At 49.6% G+C, this 16,054-nt stretch overlaps 1 protein-coding gene across 2 annotated transcripts in view; it reads left to right on the forward strand.

Annotated features, from left to right (window-relative positions):
- Positions 1-3,044: 3,044 nt before the first annotated feature.
- Positions 3,045-16,054, forward strand: part of enah (ENAH actin regulator) — a 618,517-nt gene continuing 605,507 nt past the window's right edge. For both annotated transcript variants that reach the window (XM_068028274.1, XM_068028276.1), the window contains exon 1: positions 3,045-3,430. In XM_068028274.1, the coding sequence (XP_067884375.1) occupies positions 3,426-3,430 (5 nt within the window). In that variant the 5' untranslated portion in view covers positions 3,045-3,425. The remainder of the gene's footprint in view (positions 3,431-16,054) is intronic.

Here is a 16,054-nt window from a genome sequence, read left to right on the forward strand (position 1 = left end):
CCATTTATACTAATCCTACAGTAATCCCATATTCCTACCACATCCTCACCTGTCCCTATATTCCCCTGCCACCTACCTATACTAGGGACAATTTATAATGGCCAATTTACCTATCAACCTGCAAGTCTTTTGGCTGTGGGAGGAAACCGGAGCACCCGGAGAAAACCCACGCAGACACAGGGAGAACTTGCAAACTCCACACAGGCAGTACCCAGAATTGAACCCGGGTCGCTGGAGCTGTGAAGCTGCGGTGCTAACCACTGCGCCACTGTGCCGCCCTAAGGGAAAAAATCTCTTCCTATCTAACCTATCAGTGCTCCTCATAATTTTGTATACCTCAATCATGTCCCCCCTCAGCCTTCTCTGTTCTAAGAAAAACAACCCTAGCCTGTTCAATCTCTCTTCATAGCTGAAATGCTCCAGCCCAGGCAACATCCTGGTGAATCTCCTCTGCACCCTCTCCAGTGCAATCACATCCTTCCTACAGTGTGGTGCCCAGAACTGTACAAGTACTCCAGCTGTGGCCTAACTAGCGTTTTATACAGCTCCATCATAACCTCCCTGCTCTTATATTCTATGCCTCGGCTAATAAAGGCAAGTATCCCATCTGCCTTCAGTGATCTATGGACAAGTACACCAAGGTTCCTCTGACCCTCTGTACTTCCTAGGGTCCTACCATCCATTGTATATTCCCTTGCCTTGTTAATCCTCCCAAAATGTATCACCTCATACTTCTCAGGATTAAATTCCATTTGCCACTGCTCTGCGCATCTTACCATATCTATATCATCCTGTAATCAAAGGCTTTCCCCCTCACTCTTTACGACACCAATTTTCGTGTTGTCTGCGAACTTACTGATCATACCTCCTATATTCACATCTAAATCATTAATGTACACTACAAATAATGAGGGTCCCAGCACTGATCCCTGTGGTACACCACTTGATTGACGTTTATAAGATCCTGAATGGTCTTGACAAGGTGAATGTGGAGAGGATGTTTCCTCTCGTGGGGGAGATTAGATCTAGGGATCACTGTTTTAAAATTAGAGGTCGCCCTTTGAGGACAGAGATGAGGAGAATTTTTTTCTCTCAGAGGGTTGTGCGATTTTGGAACTCTCTGCCTCAGAAGGTGGTGGAGGCAGGAACATTGAATATTTTTAAGGCGGAGGTAGATAGATTCTTGTTAGGCAAGGGAATCAGAGGTTATCGGGGGAGATGGGAGTGTGGAATTCGAGATAGAAACAGATCAGCCATGATCTTATTGAATGGCGGAGAAGGCTCGAGGGGCAGAATGGCCTACTTCTGCTCCTAATTGGTATAACTGCAGGGAAGGCGAAGGTCAGGAGCATGGTCAGGGGTGGCACAGTGGCGCAGTGGTTAGCACTGCAGCCTCACAGCTCCAGGGACCCGGGTTCAATTCTGGGTACTGCCTGTGCGGAGTTTGCAAGTTCTCCCTGTGACCGTTTGGGTTTCCGCCGGGTGCTCCGGTTTCCTCCCACAGCCAAAGACTTGCAGGTGGTAGGTAAATTGGCCATTGTAAATTGCCCCTAGTGTAGGTAGGTGGTAGGGTAATATAGGGACAGGTGGGGATGTGGTAGGAATATGGAATTAGTGTAAGATTAGTATAATATGGGTGGTTGATGGTCGGCACAGACTCGGTGGGCCGAAGGGCCTGTTTCAGTGCTGTATCTCTAACTAAATTTTAAAAAATAAATGGAGAAGAAGTTGCCAAACAGAGTGGGAGCTAGGACACAACCCTATTTCACTCCATTCTTCACTATTGGACGTGGAGGCATCAAACTGTAGAGAGCAGTGCATGTTGTCATGGAAAGAGCCGATGAGACTGAGGAGCTTCGATGGACAGCCAACTTTTTTCAAAATCTTTCAGACATTACTTTGCTGAGAACTACAAGTGATTGGTGAATGGAGCAATGTTGGGTATAAAAAACGGAAAAGCCAGGCAATGCGGTTGAAGTAGTAAAAGAGCTCAGCAGAAGAGACATCTGGAGGAAGCAGTAGACCGAAATCACTCACTCCCCAAGCCGGAAAAATCAAAGTCTTCCAATCTCCGGCCCGTCCACTCGGGGGCAGTGCGGCAAAGATGGGGGGAGGAGGTTTTGTCAGTTGATTGACGGGTGGGTGAGACACAGGAGGCGGGGCTTTGGCAGTTGATTGACGGGTGGGTGAGACACAGGAGGCGGGGCTTTGGCTGTTTGACGGGTGGGTGAGGCTCGGGAGACGGGGCTTTGTCAGTTGATTGACGGGTGGGTGAGGCTCGGGGGGCGGGGCTTTGTCAGTTGATTGACGGGTGGGTGAGACACAGGAGGCGGGGCATTGGCAGTAGATTGACGGGTGGGTGAGGCTCGGGAGGCGGGGCTTTGTCAGTTGATTGACGGGTGGGTGAGACAGGAGGCGGGGCTTTGGCAGTTGATTGACTGGTGGGTGAGGCTCGGGAGGCGTGGTTTTGTCAGTTGATTGACGGGTGGGTGAGGCTCGGGAGGCGGGGCTTTGTCAGTTGATTGACGGGTGGGTGAGACACAGGAGGCGGGGCTTTGGCAGTTGATTGACGGATGGGTGAGGCTCGGGAGGCGGGGCTTTGTCAGTTGATTGACGGGTGGATGGGACAGGAGGCGGGGCTTTTGCAGTTGATTGACTGGTGGGTGAGGCTCGGGAGGCGGGGCTTTGTCAGTTGATTGACGGGTTGGTCAGGCTCGGGAGGCGGGGCTTTGTCAGTTGATTGACGGGTGGGTGAGGCTCGGGAGGCGGGGCTTTGTCAGTTGATTGACGGGCGGGTGAGGCTCGGGAGGCGGGGCTTTGTCAGTTGATTGACGGGTGGGTGAGGCTCGGGAGGCGGGGCTTTGTCAGTTGATTGACGGGTGAGTGAGACTCGGGAGGCGGGGCTTTGGCGGTTGATTGACGGGTGGTGGAGAGGGCGGGATTAGGCCTGGCTGGTCAGTCCTTTGCTGGTTGTTGATTGGCAGCAGCGGCAGGTCGGCCACTTCCGGTGGGCTGGCAGGCGGGCGCGAGCCCAATGTAAGCGATTGAGCGAGCGAGGGGCGCGCGCTGGTGGCGGCCGTTATTCATTTGAAAATAGAAAATATAATTTTGCAATAAAAACCCTCCTCAGAAATGGTTTAAAAACATTCACCGAGTCAGTGGTTTGTAATTGTGTAATTTTCTGAGGTAACGGGGCAGTTTGTGTCTCTTTGATTTCTTGTCGCAGAGCCGGGTTTTTATGCGGCGACTGAGAGACATCCCGCGGATCTATTTCTCTCTCTTTTATTTTCCTGTATTTTTTTGATTTGTTTTGTCGGTTCAAATCCTCTTTGCGAAGTGAGTGAGGAGAAAAAGAGAGAAATTGACTCAGGCACTTACACACACCCTGACATCAGAGGAATAAACACTCGAGAAAGCTGCCGACAATGAGGTAAGGAGCTGGTCTTTCAATAATCAAAGAGGGAATTAATATTCTAACTCTTAGTAAAGGAGGGAGTGAGGGAGAGGGTGAGTGAGGGAGAGGGTGAGTGAGGGAGAGGGTGAGTGAGGGAGATGGAGGTCGGTGTTGCTGCTTTTGTTTGATTGCTGGGTGTTGTGTGAGGAGCCGGGACCCCGGTCACCAACCGGCAGCACTGGAAAGGGGGAGAAATTCACCTCACCTCACCTCCCTTCACTGCACTCCCTCTTTCTTCCCCCCCCCCCTCTCTCTTTCCCCCCCCCCCTCTCTCTTCCCCCCCCCCCACTCTCTTTCCCCCCCCCCTCTCTCTTTCCCCCCCCCCCCTCTCTCTTTCCCCCCCCCCCTCTCTCTTTCCCCCCCCCCCTCTCTCTTTCCCCCCCCCCCTCTCTCTTTCCCCCCCCCCCTCTCTCTTCCCCCCCCCCCTCTCTCTTTCCCCCCCCCCCCTCTCTCTTTCCCCCCCCCCCCTCTCTCTTTCCCCCCCCCCCCCCTCTCTCTTTCCCCCCCCCCCCCTCTCTCTTTCCCCCCCCCCCCCTCTCTCTTCCCCCCCCCCCCTCCACTCTTCCCCCCCCCCCCTCTCTCTTTCCCCCCCCCCCCCCTCTCTCTTTCCCCCCCCCCCCCCTCTCTCTTTCCCCCCCCCCCCTCTCTCTTTCCCCCCCCCCCCTCTCTCTTTCCCCCCCCCCCCCTCTCTCTTTCCCCCCCCCCCCCTCTCTCTTTCCCCCCCCCCCCCCTCTCTCTTTCCCCCCCCCCCCCCTCTCTCTTTCCCCCCCCCCCCCTCTCTCTTTCCCCCCCCCCCCTCTCTCTTTCCCCCCCCCCCCTCTCTCTTTCCCCCCCCCCCTCTCTCTTTCCCCCCCCCCCTCTCTCTTTCCCCCCCCCCTCTCTCTTTCCCCCCCCCCTCTCTCTTTCCCCCCCCCTCTCTCTTTCCCCCCCCCCTCTCTTTCCCCCCCCCTCTCTTTCCCCCCCCCTCTCTTTCCCCCCCCCTCTCTTTCCCCCCCCCTCTCTTTCCCCCCCCCTCTCTTTCCCCCCCCCTCTCTTTCCCCCCCCCCTCTCTTTCCCCCCCCCTCTCTTTCCCCCCCCCCTCTCTTTCCCCCCCCCCCTCTCTTTCCCCCCCCCCCTCTCTTTCCCCCCCCCCCTCTCTTTCCCCCCCCCCCTCTCTTTCCCCCCCCCCCTCTCTTTCCCCCCCCCCCTCTCTTTCCCCCCCCCCCTCTCTTTCCCCCCCCCCCTCTCTTTCCCCCCCCCCCTCTCTTTCCCCCCCCCCCCTCTCTTTCCCCCCCCCCCCTCTCTTTCCCCCCCCCCCTCTCTTTCCCCCCCCCTCTCTTTCCCCCCCCCTCTCTTTCCCCCCCCCCTCTCTTCCCCCCCCCCCTCTCTTCCCCCCCCCCTCTCTTCCCCCCCCCCTCTCTTCCCCCCCCCCTCTCTTCCCCCCCCCCTCTCTTTCCCCCCCCCTCTCTTTCCCCCCCCCTCTCTTTCCCCCCCCCCTCTCTTTCCCCCCCCCTCTCTTTTCCCCCCCCCTCTCTCTTTTCCCCCCCCCTCTCTCTTTTCCCCCCCCTCTCTCTTTTCCCCCCCCCTCTCTCTTTTCCCCCCCCCTCTCTCTTTTCCCCCCCCCTCTCTCTTTTCCCCCCCCCCCTCTCTCTTCTCTTCTCTTCCTCTCCCCCCTCAGGATCCCAAATATTGTAGCATTTATAATGTTTTGAACAAAAAAAACTAATTTTCAAAATTGAGAAACTGAAAGTCGATGCTGATATTCTGTTGCTGAAACATAACTTTACGATTCTATTCAAGACTTTGACAGTTTTATTTCGTCCCATTCATTCTGCATTAGTTCATGAAATGAAGAGTATTACTTCAGGAATTGCTGTTTTTTGAATAAGCATTTTCTAAATATGGTTAGCTTTAGCTTTGTGCATCGGCATCTTCAACGATACTCCATTTGGAAGAATTGAATTTCCCTGCTATCCTTCAGTTTGAAATAATAATATGTATTTCATTATAAATTCTAATCTTCTCTTCAAAGTACTGATTCCTGCTGGGATGCATGCAAAAAAAACCTGACAAATTTCAGGAAAACTTCAAATTTGTGCAAGCTTCCAACTCCTCATGCATGTAATTGCTTGCCCTTCTCTTCAGTGTGCTTAAGAACATGACTACAGATCTGAAAAAGATCATTTCTCTCCATCAGGCAGTCCCAGACTTAATTCCATATTTACTTTTGTACATCTCAGTAGCTCTGCCTGCCAAAAATTGTATCCATTTGTATACATTGAAATGTGTAACTTTTCTCTGTGAAGGAGTTGTATATTAAGGTTTTTCTATCCAAACTTCAATCCATTCTCCCCCTTGTCCTAGAGCTTTTGTTGGTATTGAACATATGACTGTGATTTGTGGATTCTGGCACTCATCAGGTACCTGACTCACTGGTTACTCTTTGCTTGGAAACATGGACAACATGTTGGCTGACAATTTGATGTTGAAGCCAGTGGTGCTGCTGTCCTAGGAACCGGAGGAGGCCATTCAACCAATGTTTGTCTGAACTTCTGTTTTTAGTGCATAGCTGGCTTGTTGCATTGCACGGTCCCTTTAGGATTGACTCGTGGCAATGCACATGTGCATCTTAATCGGAATGTTGCTTGAGTGGGGCCTCTTTGTTCCTTGCGCAACGCGTTCCTGATTGTTGCATGGTTGCGCACCCATGTAGCTTAGAACATTGCATTTAGCCCCTTGATTCTGTTCCGCCATTCACTTATGGCTAATTTGTGTCTTCACTCCTATCTGCTTTGATTCTGTAACCCTTAATGCCCTTGCCTAACCAATATTTAACAGTCTCAGTTTTGAGACTTTTGATTAACCCCGCCTCCACTTTCTGGGGTCAGCGTTCCAAAGTTCCACTTCACTTTGTGGTAGTGGTTCCTGCCATCACCCCAGAACGGCCTATCTCTAATTTTAAGGTTAAGCCCCCTTATCCTACACAGCTTGCCCACCAGAGGAAATAATTATATCAACTCGATTGTCTCTTTATAATCATCTTGTGCACCTTCAACTAAATCACCTTTTTAATCTTGTACAATAGAATACAGCACAGAAGGAGGCTATTCGATCAGTTGTGTCCGTGTCAGCGCTCAGCAAAAACAACTTGGCTAGTCCTGCTCCCCTGCCATTTCCCCATAGCCCTCCAAATGGTTTCTCTTCAATTGCTTTTCTAATTCCTTTTGAAATCCATGGTTGTATTTGCCTCCACCACACTCAAGCAGTGCATTCCAGATCCAACCATTCGCTGCATAAAATAGTTTTTCCTCATGTCACTGTTAATTCTTTTTGCCATTTGCCTTACATTGGTATCCTCTGGATCTCAACCTTTCCGTCATTGGGAACAGTTTCCGTCGATCTACTCTGTCTGGACCCTCATGATTTTGAACGCCTCTTTCAAATGTCGCCATAATCTTGAAGGAAAACAAACCCAGCTTCTCCAATCTAACCATGTAACTGATCAGAGGTAGCGGCGGCTGATAAATCAGAACAGTGCAAGAGTGTAACTGATTGCAGGCAGCAGCAGTGGCAGCTGATAAATCCGAGCGAGGAAAGAGCGCGCACCTTCCTTGGCATGTTCCAAAAAAGCAAGGACGTCACTGTACAGTGGGTAGGTGATTGGTGTGTTCTAAGGACTTTTTTTCTTTCTAAACCAGGCCCAGGAAACTATGAAGTACTATATTGAATTTACAACTTGGCTTAATAAAATTTAAAGCAGGGGAAGTATAACAGTAAGTGAAGTAATAAGAGTATTAGCAGTGAGCAGGTTTAGAGACATTAATTAAAATAGTTTATACAAAGTACTAACTGCAATGTAAAAGAGGTTTTTTTCTTAGCTGAGACCTGTTGCTTGCAATTGCTGCACCACACATTCAAGGCTAAGGGCCAAATGCTGGAAAATGGGATTAGAATAGATAGGTGCTTGATGGCCAACACAGACATGATGGGCTGAAGGGCATGTTTCTGTGCTATATAACTCTGACTCTGTGTGAACTTCAGGACATATGTGTCTTGAGCAACCATGTGTGTACCTAGCTGCTTCAGCTTGAGCTCAGTATTTCCGAGCTTGCAGGATGGCTGGAGTCACTGCGGAGCATCAGGGTGATACATAGTTTACTGGATCGTATGTTCCAGGAGGTGGTCACCCCACAGGCTGTGGGGGTTCAGGATAGATGGGTGGCCATCCAGAAGAGCAGGAAGTGTAGGGATCTTTGTATGTGCCAAAGAACAGCACAGGAACAGGCCATTCGGCCCTCCAAGCCTGCGCCGATCTTGATGCCTGCCGAAACTAGAACCTTCTGCACTTCCGGAGCCCATATCCCTCTATTCCCTTCCTATTCATGTATTTGTCAAGATGTCTCTTAAACGTCGCTATCGTATCTGCTTCCACCACCTCCCCTGGCAGCAAGTTCCAGGCACTCACCACCCTCTGTGTAAAAAAAAAAAAAAAAAACTTGCCTCGCATATCCCCTCTAAACTTTGCCCCTCGCACCTCAAACCTATGTCCCCTAGTAACTGACTCTTCCACCCTGGGAAAAAGCTTCTTGACTATCCACTCTGTCCATGCCGCTCATAACTTTGTAAACCTCTATCATGTCGCCCCTCCACCTCCGTCGTTCCAGTGAAAACAATCCGAGTTTTTCCAACCTCTCCTCATAGCTAATGCCCTCCAGACCAGGCAACGTCCTGGTAAACCTCCTCTGTACCCTCTCCAAAGCCTCCACGTCCTTCTGGTAGTGTGGCGACAAGAATTGCACGCAATATTCTAAGTGTGGCCTAACTAAGGTTCTGTACAGCTGCAACATGACTTGCCAATTTTTATACTCTATGCCCCGACCGATGAAGGCAAGCATGCCGTATGCCTTCTTGACTACCTTATCCACCTGCGTTGCCACTTTCAGGGACCTGTATGCCCAGATCTCTCTGCCTGTCAATACACCTAAGGGTTCTGCCATTTACTGTATACCTCCCACCTGCATTAGACCTTCCAAAATGCATTACCTCGCATTTGTCCGGATTAAATTCTATCTGCCATTTCTCCGCCCAAGTCTCCAACCGATCTTTCTCCTGCTGTATCCTCTGACAATCCTCATCATTATCCGCAACTCCACCAACCTTTGTGTCATCCGCAAACTTACTAATCAGACCAGCTACATTTTCCTCCCAATCATTTATATATACTACAAACAGCAAAGGTCCCAGCACTGATCCCTGCGGAACACCACTAGTCACATCCCTCCATTCAGAAAAGCACCCTTCCACTGATACCCTCTGTCTTCTATGACTGAGCCAGTTCTGTATCCATCTTGCCAGCTCACCTCTGATCCCATGTGACTTCACCTTTTGTACCAGTCTGCTATGCGGGACCTTGTCAAAGGCTTTACTGAAGTCCATATAGACAACATCCACTGCCCTTCCCTCATCAATCATCTTCGTCACTTCCTCAAAAAACTCAATCAAATTAGTGAGACACGACCTCCCCTTCACAAAACCATGCTGTCTCTCGCTAATAACTTCGTTTGTTTCCAAATGTGAGTAAATCCTGTCCTGAATAATAGTTTCCCTACCACTGACGTAAGGCTCACCTGCCTATAATTTCCTGGATTATCCTTGCCACCCTTCTTAAACAAAGGCACAACATTGGCCACTCTCAGACTGCTGGGAATGATGGCACCTTGAAAGATAGAGTCCAGGCCATGGCTCCCATAGGCAAGGGAACAGCAAAGAGTAGAAATGAGGTCGTTATGGCAGATTCCACAGTTAGAGGAACAGACAGGCATTTCTGTAACTGCCATTGAGAGTCCTGCATGGCGCGTTGCCTCTTTGGTGCCAGAGTATAGGATATCACAGAGAGGGTGCAGAATATTCTGCAGGAAGGGAGTGAGCCAGAAGTTATGGTACACATTGGTAACATTCTTTGGCCTCCATGTCTCCATTGGTACCATTATAGAGCACATATTGAGGTCCTATAGTCAGATTTTCAGGAGTCAAGGAGGAAGTTAAAAAGTATGACCTCAAAGGTAGTAATCTCCGGATTACTGCAGGGTCATGCACGAACAAGAGTAGAAATGGGAATGTAGGGAAGATCAGTGCATGGTGCAGGAGGGAGGGCTTCAAATACTTGGGGCATTGGGACAAGTTCTGGGGCAGGAGGCATCTATTCAAAAGAGACAGGTTGCACCTCAACAGGATTGCGAACAATGTGCTCATAGGGAAGTTCACTAGTGTGGTTTGGGAAGGTTTAAACTAAATTGGCAGGGGGATGGGCACCATATTGAAGTAGAAAAGAGGAATAAGGTGCACAAGAGTAAGTATTGGATAGTACGAGAGAAGAAAATAGAACCATATTAGGTAGGAGCAGACTAAGAAGGAATACGAGGAATCCAAAGACGGGTTTAGAATGCATGTATGTAAACGCACAAAGCATAGTGAATAAGGTCGTGGGGCAATATGGTGTTGTGGCAATAATGGAAATTGGGGGGTGGGGGGGGGGGGGGGTGGAGTTGCAAGGGCACAATCCATTTGGTTCAAGTTGAAAAGCAAGAAATGCAACTGGTGGGTATTCTGTATGCTTCCAAATAGAGGGGAGAGACAGAGGAGCAAATCTTTAGGGAAATCACAGATGTGCAAGAACTGTTGGGTGGTGATATTGGGGGTCTTAAATTACCTAAATATTGGTTATGGTAACGTGGAAGTAAAGGGTAAAGAGGGGCAGAAATTCCTGAAATATTTTCAGGAGAACTTCCTTGACCCGAATGTTCTCCGTCCAATTAGGAAGGAGGCATTGCTAGATCTGGTGCTGGGAGAACACGTGGCTAAGAGCCATCATTGTATCATAAGGTTTAGATTAACAATGGAGAAGAGCAAGGAACAATCTAAAGTGAACTTCTAAATTGGAAGAGGGCGAACTTCAATGGGATGAGAGGGGATCTAGCCAGGGTAAAAGGGAACCAAAGATTGACGCGAAAAACTGTAATGGAACAATGGGTGATGTTGTGACCATGTGGTGAGAGGTGTGGGTGGTTGCCACTGTTCAACTCCCATCTGACTGCAGCAAGTGTTTTTGTTACTAGGGTTTTACCCCTTTTTGTTTTATTTGTCAAATAAACAGACAGCGACAGGATTTCTTCTCGGTGTAAAACAGAAGATTAGTTACTTATTGAGCAATATGCCTTATCCCAAAATTGTCACAACTGCATCCACTCATGCATTCACTTACACACATACACACATGCTCAAAGAGAGGAAAAGGAGTAAGTGGTTTTTAAGTGAGGTAGGGTTTTGGGGTTTTCGGTAAACCTGTTGAATTCTCTCTCAAGTCAAGTTCTCGTTGGTTGTAGGCCTGAGGTGTTTGTAGATTTTTCACTTGGTTGATAGTTCAGTTTGAAGACGGAGGATATAGGGGACTATTGTCAGGGGCACAGACAGGCGCTTCTGTGGACGTGAAAGAGACTCCAGGATGGTATGTTGCTTCCCTGGTGCCAGGGTCAAGGATGTCTCTGAACGGACAGGGGGCATTGTGAAGGGGGAGGGTGAACAGCCAGAGGTTGTGGTACACATTGGTACCAACGACATAGGCAGGAAGAGTGACGAGGTCCTGCAGGGGGAGTTAAGGGAGTTGGGTAGAAAGTTAAAAGACAGGACCTCTAGGGTTGTAATCTCGGGATTACTCCCTGTGCCACGTGCCAGTGAGGCTAGAAATAGGACGAAAAACACGTGGCTGAACAGCTGGTGTAGAAGGGAGGGTTTCAGATATCTGGACCATTGGGCTCTCTTCTGGGACAGATGGGACCTGTACAAGAAGGACTGGTTTTATCTAAACTGGCTGCGTGGTTTGCTAGCGTCACTAGGGAGGGTTTAAACTAGTTTGGCAGGGGGGTGGGAACCAGAGCAGTAGGACAGCAAGTGAAGTAAATGAGGGGGAACTAGTAAATAAGGCCAGTAAGACTAAGAGGAAGAACAGGCAGAGAGATATTGCACAGCGGGACTGGTGGTCTGAAGTGCATTTGTTTCAATGCGAGAAGTATAACGGGTAAGGCAGATGAACTTAGAGCTTGGATTAGTACTTGGAACTATGATGTTGTTGCTATTAGAGACTTGGTTGAGGGAAGGACAGGATTGGCAGCTAAACGTTCCGGGATTTAGAAGCTTCAGGCGGGATAGAGGGGGATGTAAAAGGGGTGGGGGAGTTGCATTACTGGTTAAGGAGAATATCACAGCTGTACTGCAGGAGGACACATAGAAACATAGAAACATAGAAAAAATACAGCACAGAACAGGCCCTTCGGCCCACGATGTTGTGCCGATCCTTTGTCCTCTGTCAAGGACAATTTAATCTATACCCCATCATTCTCCTTTATCCATATACCTATCTAAAAGCCGTTTGAAAGTCCCTAAAGTTTCTGACTCAACAACTTCCCCAGGCAAGGCATTCCATGCCCCGACCACTCTCTGGGTAAAGAACCTTCCCCTGACATCCCCCTTATATCTCCCACCCTTCACCTTAAATTTATGACCCCTTGTAACGCTTTGCTCCACCCGGGGAAAAAGTTTCTGACTGTCTACCCTATCTATTCCCCTGATCATCTTATAAACCTCTATCATGTCACCCCTCATCCTTCTCCGTTCTAATGAGAAGAGGCCTAGAATGTTCAGCCTTTCCTCGTAAGACTTATTCTCCATTCCAGGCAACATCCTGGTAAATCTCCTCTGCACCCTCTCCAAGGCTTCCACATCCTTCCTAAAATGAGGCGACCAGAACTGCACACAGTACTCCAAATGAGGCCTTACCAAGGTCCTGTACAGCTGCATCATCACCTCACGGCTCTTAAATTCAATCCCTCTGCTAATGAACGCTAACACCCCATATGCCTTCTTCACAGCCCTATCCACTTGAGTTGCAACTTTCAACGATCTATGCACATAGACCCCAAGGTCTCTCTGCTCCTCCACATGCCCAAGAACCCTACCGTTAACCCAGTATTTTGCATTCGTGTTTGTCCTTCCAAAATGGACGACCTCACACTTTTCAGGGTTAAACTCCATCTGCCACTTTTCAGCCCAGCACTGCAACCTATCCAAGTCCCTTTGCAGACGACAATAGCCCTCCTCGGTATCCACAACTCCACCAACCTTTGTATCATCTGCAAATTTACTGACCCACCCTTCGACTTCCTCATCCAAGTCGTTAATAAAAATCACAAACAGGAGAGGACCCAGAACTGATCCCTGTGGCACGCCACTGGTAACTGGGCTCCAGGCTGAGTATTTACCATCTAAGACCACTCTCTGCCTTCTATCAGTTAGCCAATTCTTAATCCAACTGGCCACATTCCCCACTATCCCATGCCTCCTGACTTTCTCCATAAGTCTACCATGGGGGACCTTATCAAATGCCTTACTAAAATCCATGTACACCACATCCACTGGTTTACCCTCATCCACTTGCTTGGTCACCTGCTCAAAGAATTCAATCAGGCTTGTGAGGCAAGACCTACCCCTCACAAAACCGTGCTGACTGTCCCGAATCAAGCAGTGTCTTTCCAGATGCTCAGAAATCCTATCCCTCAGCACCTTTTCCATCAACTTGCCTACCACCGAAGTAAGACTAACTGGCCTGTAATTCCCAGGGTTGTTCCTATTCCCTTTCTTGAACAGGGGCACAACATTTGCCACCCTCCAATCACCTGGTACCACCCCCGTCAACAGAGAAGATGAAAAGATCATTGCCAGCGGCTCTGCAATTTCATCCCTTGCTTCCCATAACATCCTTGGATATACCCCGTCAGGCCCGGGAGACTTGTCTATCTTCAAGTTATTCAAAAACCCCAACACATCTTCCCTCCTAACGAGCACTTCCTCGAGCTTACCAGTCTGTTTCACACCGTCCTCTTCAGTAATACACCCCTTCTCATTCGTAAATACCGAAGAGAAGTACTCATTCAAAACCTCACTTATCTCTTCCGGCTCAACACACAGTCTCCCGCTATTGTCCTTGACCGGACCTACGGTCCCCCTAGTCATCCTCATATTTCTGACATACGCGTAAAAGGCCTTGGGGTTTTCTTTTATCCTACCCGCCAAGCATTTTTCATGCCCTCTCTTAGCTCTCCTAATCCCTTTCTTCAGATCCTTCCTGGCCATCTTGTATCCCTCCAGAGCTATGCCTGTGCCCTTTTTCCTCAACCTTATATACGCATCCTTCTTCTTCCTAACAAGACTCTCAACCTCTCTTGTCAACCACGGTTCCCTCACATGACCATCCCTTCCCTGTCTGACAGGGACATGCTTATCAATGGCCCCTACTATCTGCTCCTTGAAAAAGTTCCACATTTCGACCGTGCCCTTCCCTGCCAGCATATGCTCCCAACTTATGCTCCTCAGTTCCTGCCTGACAGCATCATATCTACCCTTCCCCCAATTGTAAACCTTGCCCTGTTGCACATACCTATCCCTCTCCATTACCACAGTGAATGCTACAGAATTGTGATCACTATCTCCAAAGTGCTCGCCCACCAACAGCTCTATCACTTGCCCTGGTTCATTACCTAGTACCAAATCCAATATTGCCTCCCCTCTGGTCGGGCAGTCTACATACTGAGTCAGAAAAGCTTCCTGGACATACTGCACAAACACTACCCCATCCAAACTATTCGATCTAAAGAGTTGCCAATCAATATTTGGGAAGTTGAAATCCCCCATAATTACTACCCTGTGACTTCTGCTCCTTTCCAAAATCTGTTTCCCAATCTGCTCTTCCACCTCCCTGCTGCTATTGGGGGGCCGATAGAAAACTCCCATCAAGGTGACTGCTCCTTTCCTGTTCCTGACCTCAACCCACAGTGCCTCAGTCGGCAGATCCTCCTCGAAAATTCTTTCAGCAGTTGTTACACTATTTCTAACTAACAATGCCACCCCCCCACCTCTTTTACCACCATTCCTAATCTTATGAAAACATCTATAACCAGGTACCTCCAAGAACCATTCCTCCCCCTCACCTATCCACGTTTCAGTGATGGCCACAACATCGTAGTCCCAAGTGCCCATCCACGCCTTCAATTCACTCACCTTATTCCTGATGCTTCTTGCGTTGAAGTATACGCACTTTAACCCTTCTCCGTGCCCATCTGTCCTCTGCGACAGTGCTACCTTCCCCAATACCTCACTACACTCTTTGTCTTTCTGAGTGGACCCACTGGTCCCTGGACTACAAGTCCGGTTCCCATCCCCCTCCCAAACTAGTTTAAACCCTCCCGAACAGTACTAGCAAACCTCCCTCCCAGGATATTGGTGCCCCTCTGGTTCAGATGCAGCCCGTCCTGTTTGAACAGGTCCCATCTTCCCCAGAATGCAGTCCAATTATCCAAGAACTGGAAGCCCTCTCTCCTACACCATTCCTGCAGCCACGTGTTCAGCTGTGCTCTCTCCCTATTCCTAGCCTCACTATCACGTGGCGCCGGCAACAAACCAGAAATAACAACTCTGTCCGTCCGAGCTTTCAGCTTCCAGCCTAACTCCCTAAACTCACCTCTAACATCTGTGCCACCCTTCCTTCCTACGTCGTTGGTGCCAATGTGCACCACGACCTCTGGCTGCTCCCCCTCCCCTTTAAGGATCCTGAAGACGCGATCACAAACATCACGGACCCTGGCACCAGGTAGGCAACAAACCATCCGTGCGTCTCGCTTGTGCCCACAGAACCGCCTGTCGGTACTCCTCACCATCGAGTCCCCGATGACTAGTGCTCTCCCATTCTCCCTCCTTCCCTTCTGAGCCACAGTGCAGGACCCCGCGCCAGAGGCCCGTTCACTGCAGCCTGCCCCCGATAGGCCGTCCCCCCCAACAGTATCTAAAACTGTATACTTGTTGCTGAGGGGAACGACCACAGGAGATCCCTGCACTGACCTCTTCCCACCTCTAACTGTTACCCAGCTGCCTTTGTTTTGTGGAGTAACGACATCCCTGTAGCTTCTATCTATCACCCCCTCAGCTTCCCGAATGATCCTCAGTTCATCCAGCTCCAGCTCCAGTTCCCTAACACGGTCTGATAGGAGCTGGAGACGGATGCACTTCCAGCAGGTGAAGTCGGCAGGGTCACCGGAGGTTCCCCTCACCTCGAACATACTGCAGGAGGAGCACTGCACTCCCCTGGCTGCCATTTCTTTTACTCAATTACCCCTTAATTAAGTACAAATATAGATATTAACAAAAACAGTGAAATAGCTTACCTGTTCAGTCCTTTTTGGCTAGAGGAGAAGGGTAAAAAGGGTCTTATTATTAGGTGAGAGGAGGAGGATGGGTGGGAGACACTACATGTGTAGTGTCTCGGGTTAACTCTGCTCCGCACCTTTAAAGAAAATACCTACCCAGGAGTCCTTGCTGCCGTCCAGCTTCCGGTTCCTCCCGCGCCAAAAGTAACTTGAACACAAGGAAAACAGTAAGTACAACTTTCAAAACACAGCTCCTGGTGCCTTCACTTACCCACCGAAGAGTCGCTACCTTCTCCTGCTGCTCCGCCGGGAAATGAGCATCGGAGGGGTCATGCAGCGAGGCAATATGGGTGGAGCTCAGGAATAGGAA

This window comes from Heterodontus francisci, chromosome 3 (assembly GCF_036365525.1).
Source record: "Heterodontus francisci isolate sHetFra1 chromosome 3, sHetFra1.hap1, whole genome shotgun sequence".
Classification (NCBI taxonomy): domain Eukaryota; kingdom Metazoa; phylum Chordata; class Chondrichthyes; order Heterodontiformes; family Heterodontidae; genus Heterodontus; species Heterodontus francisci.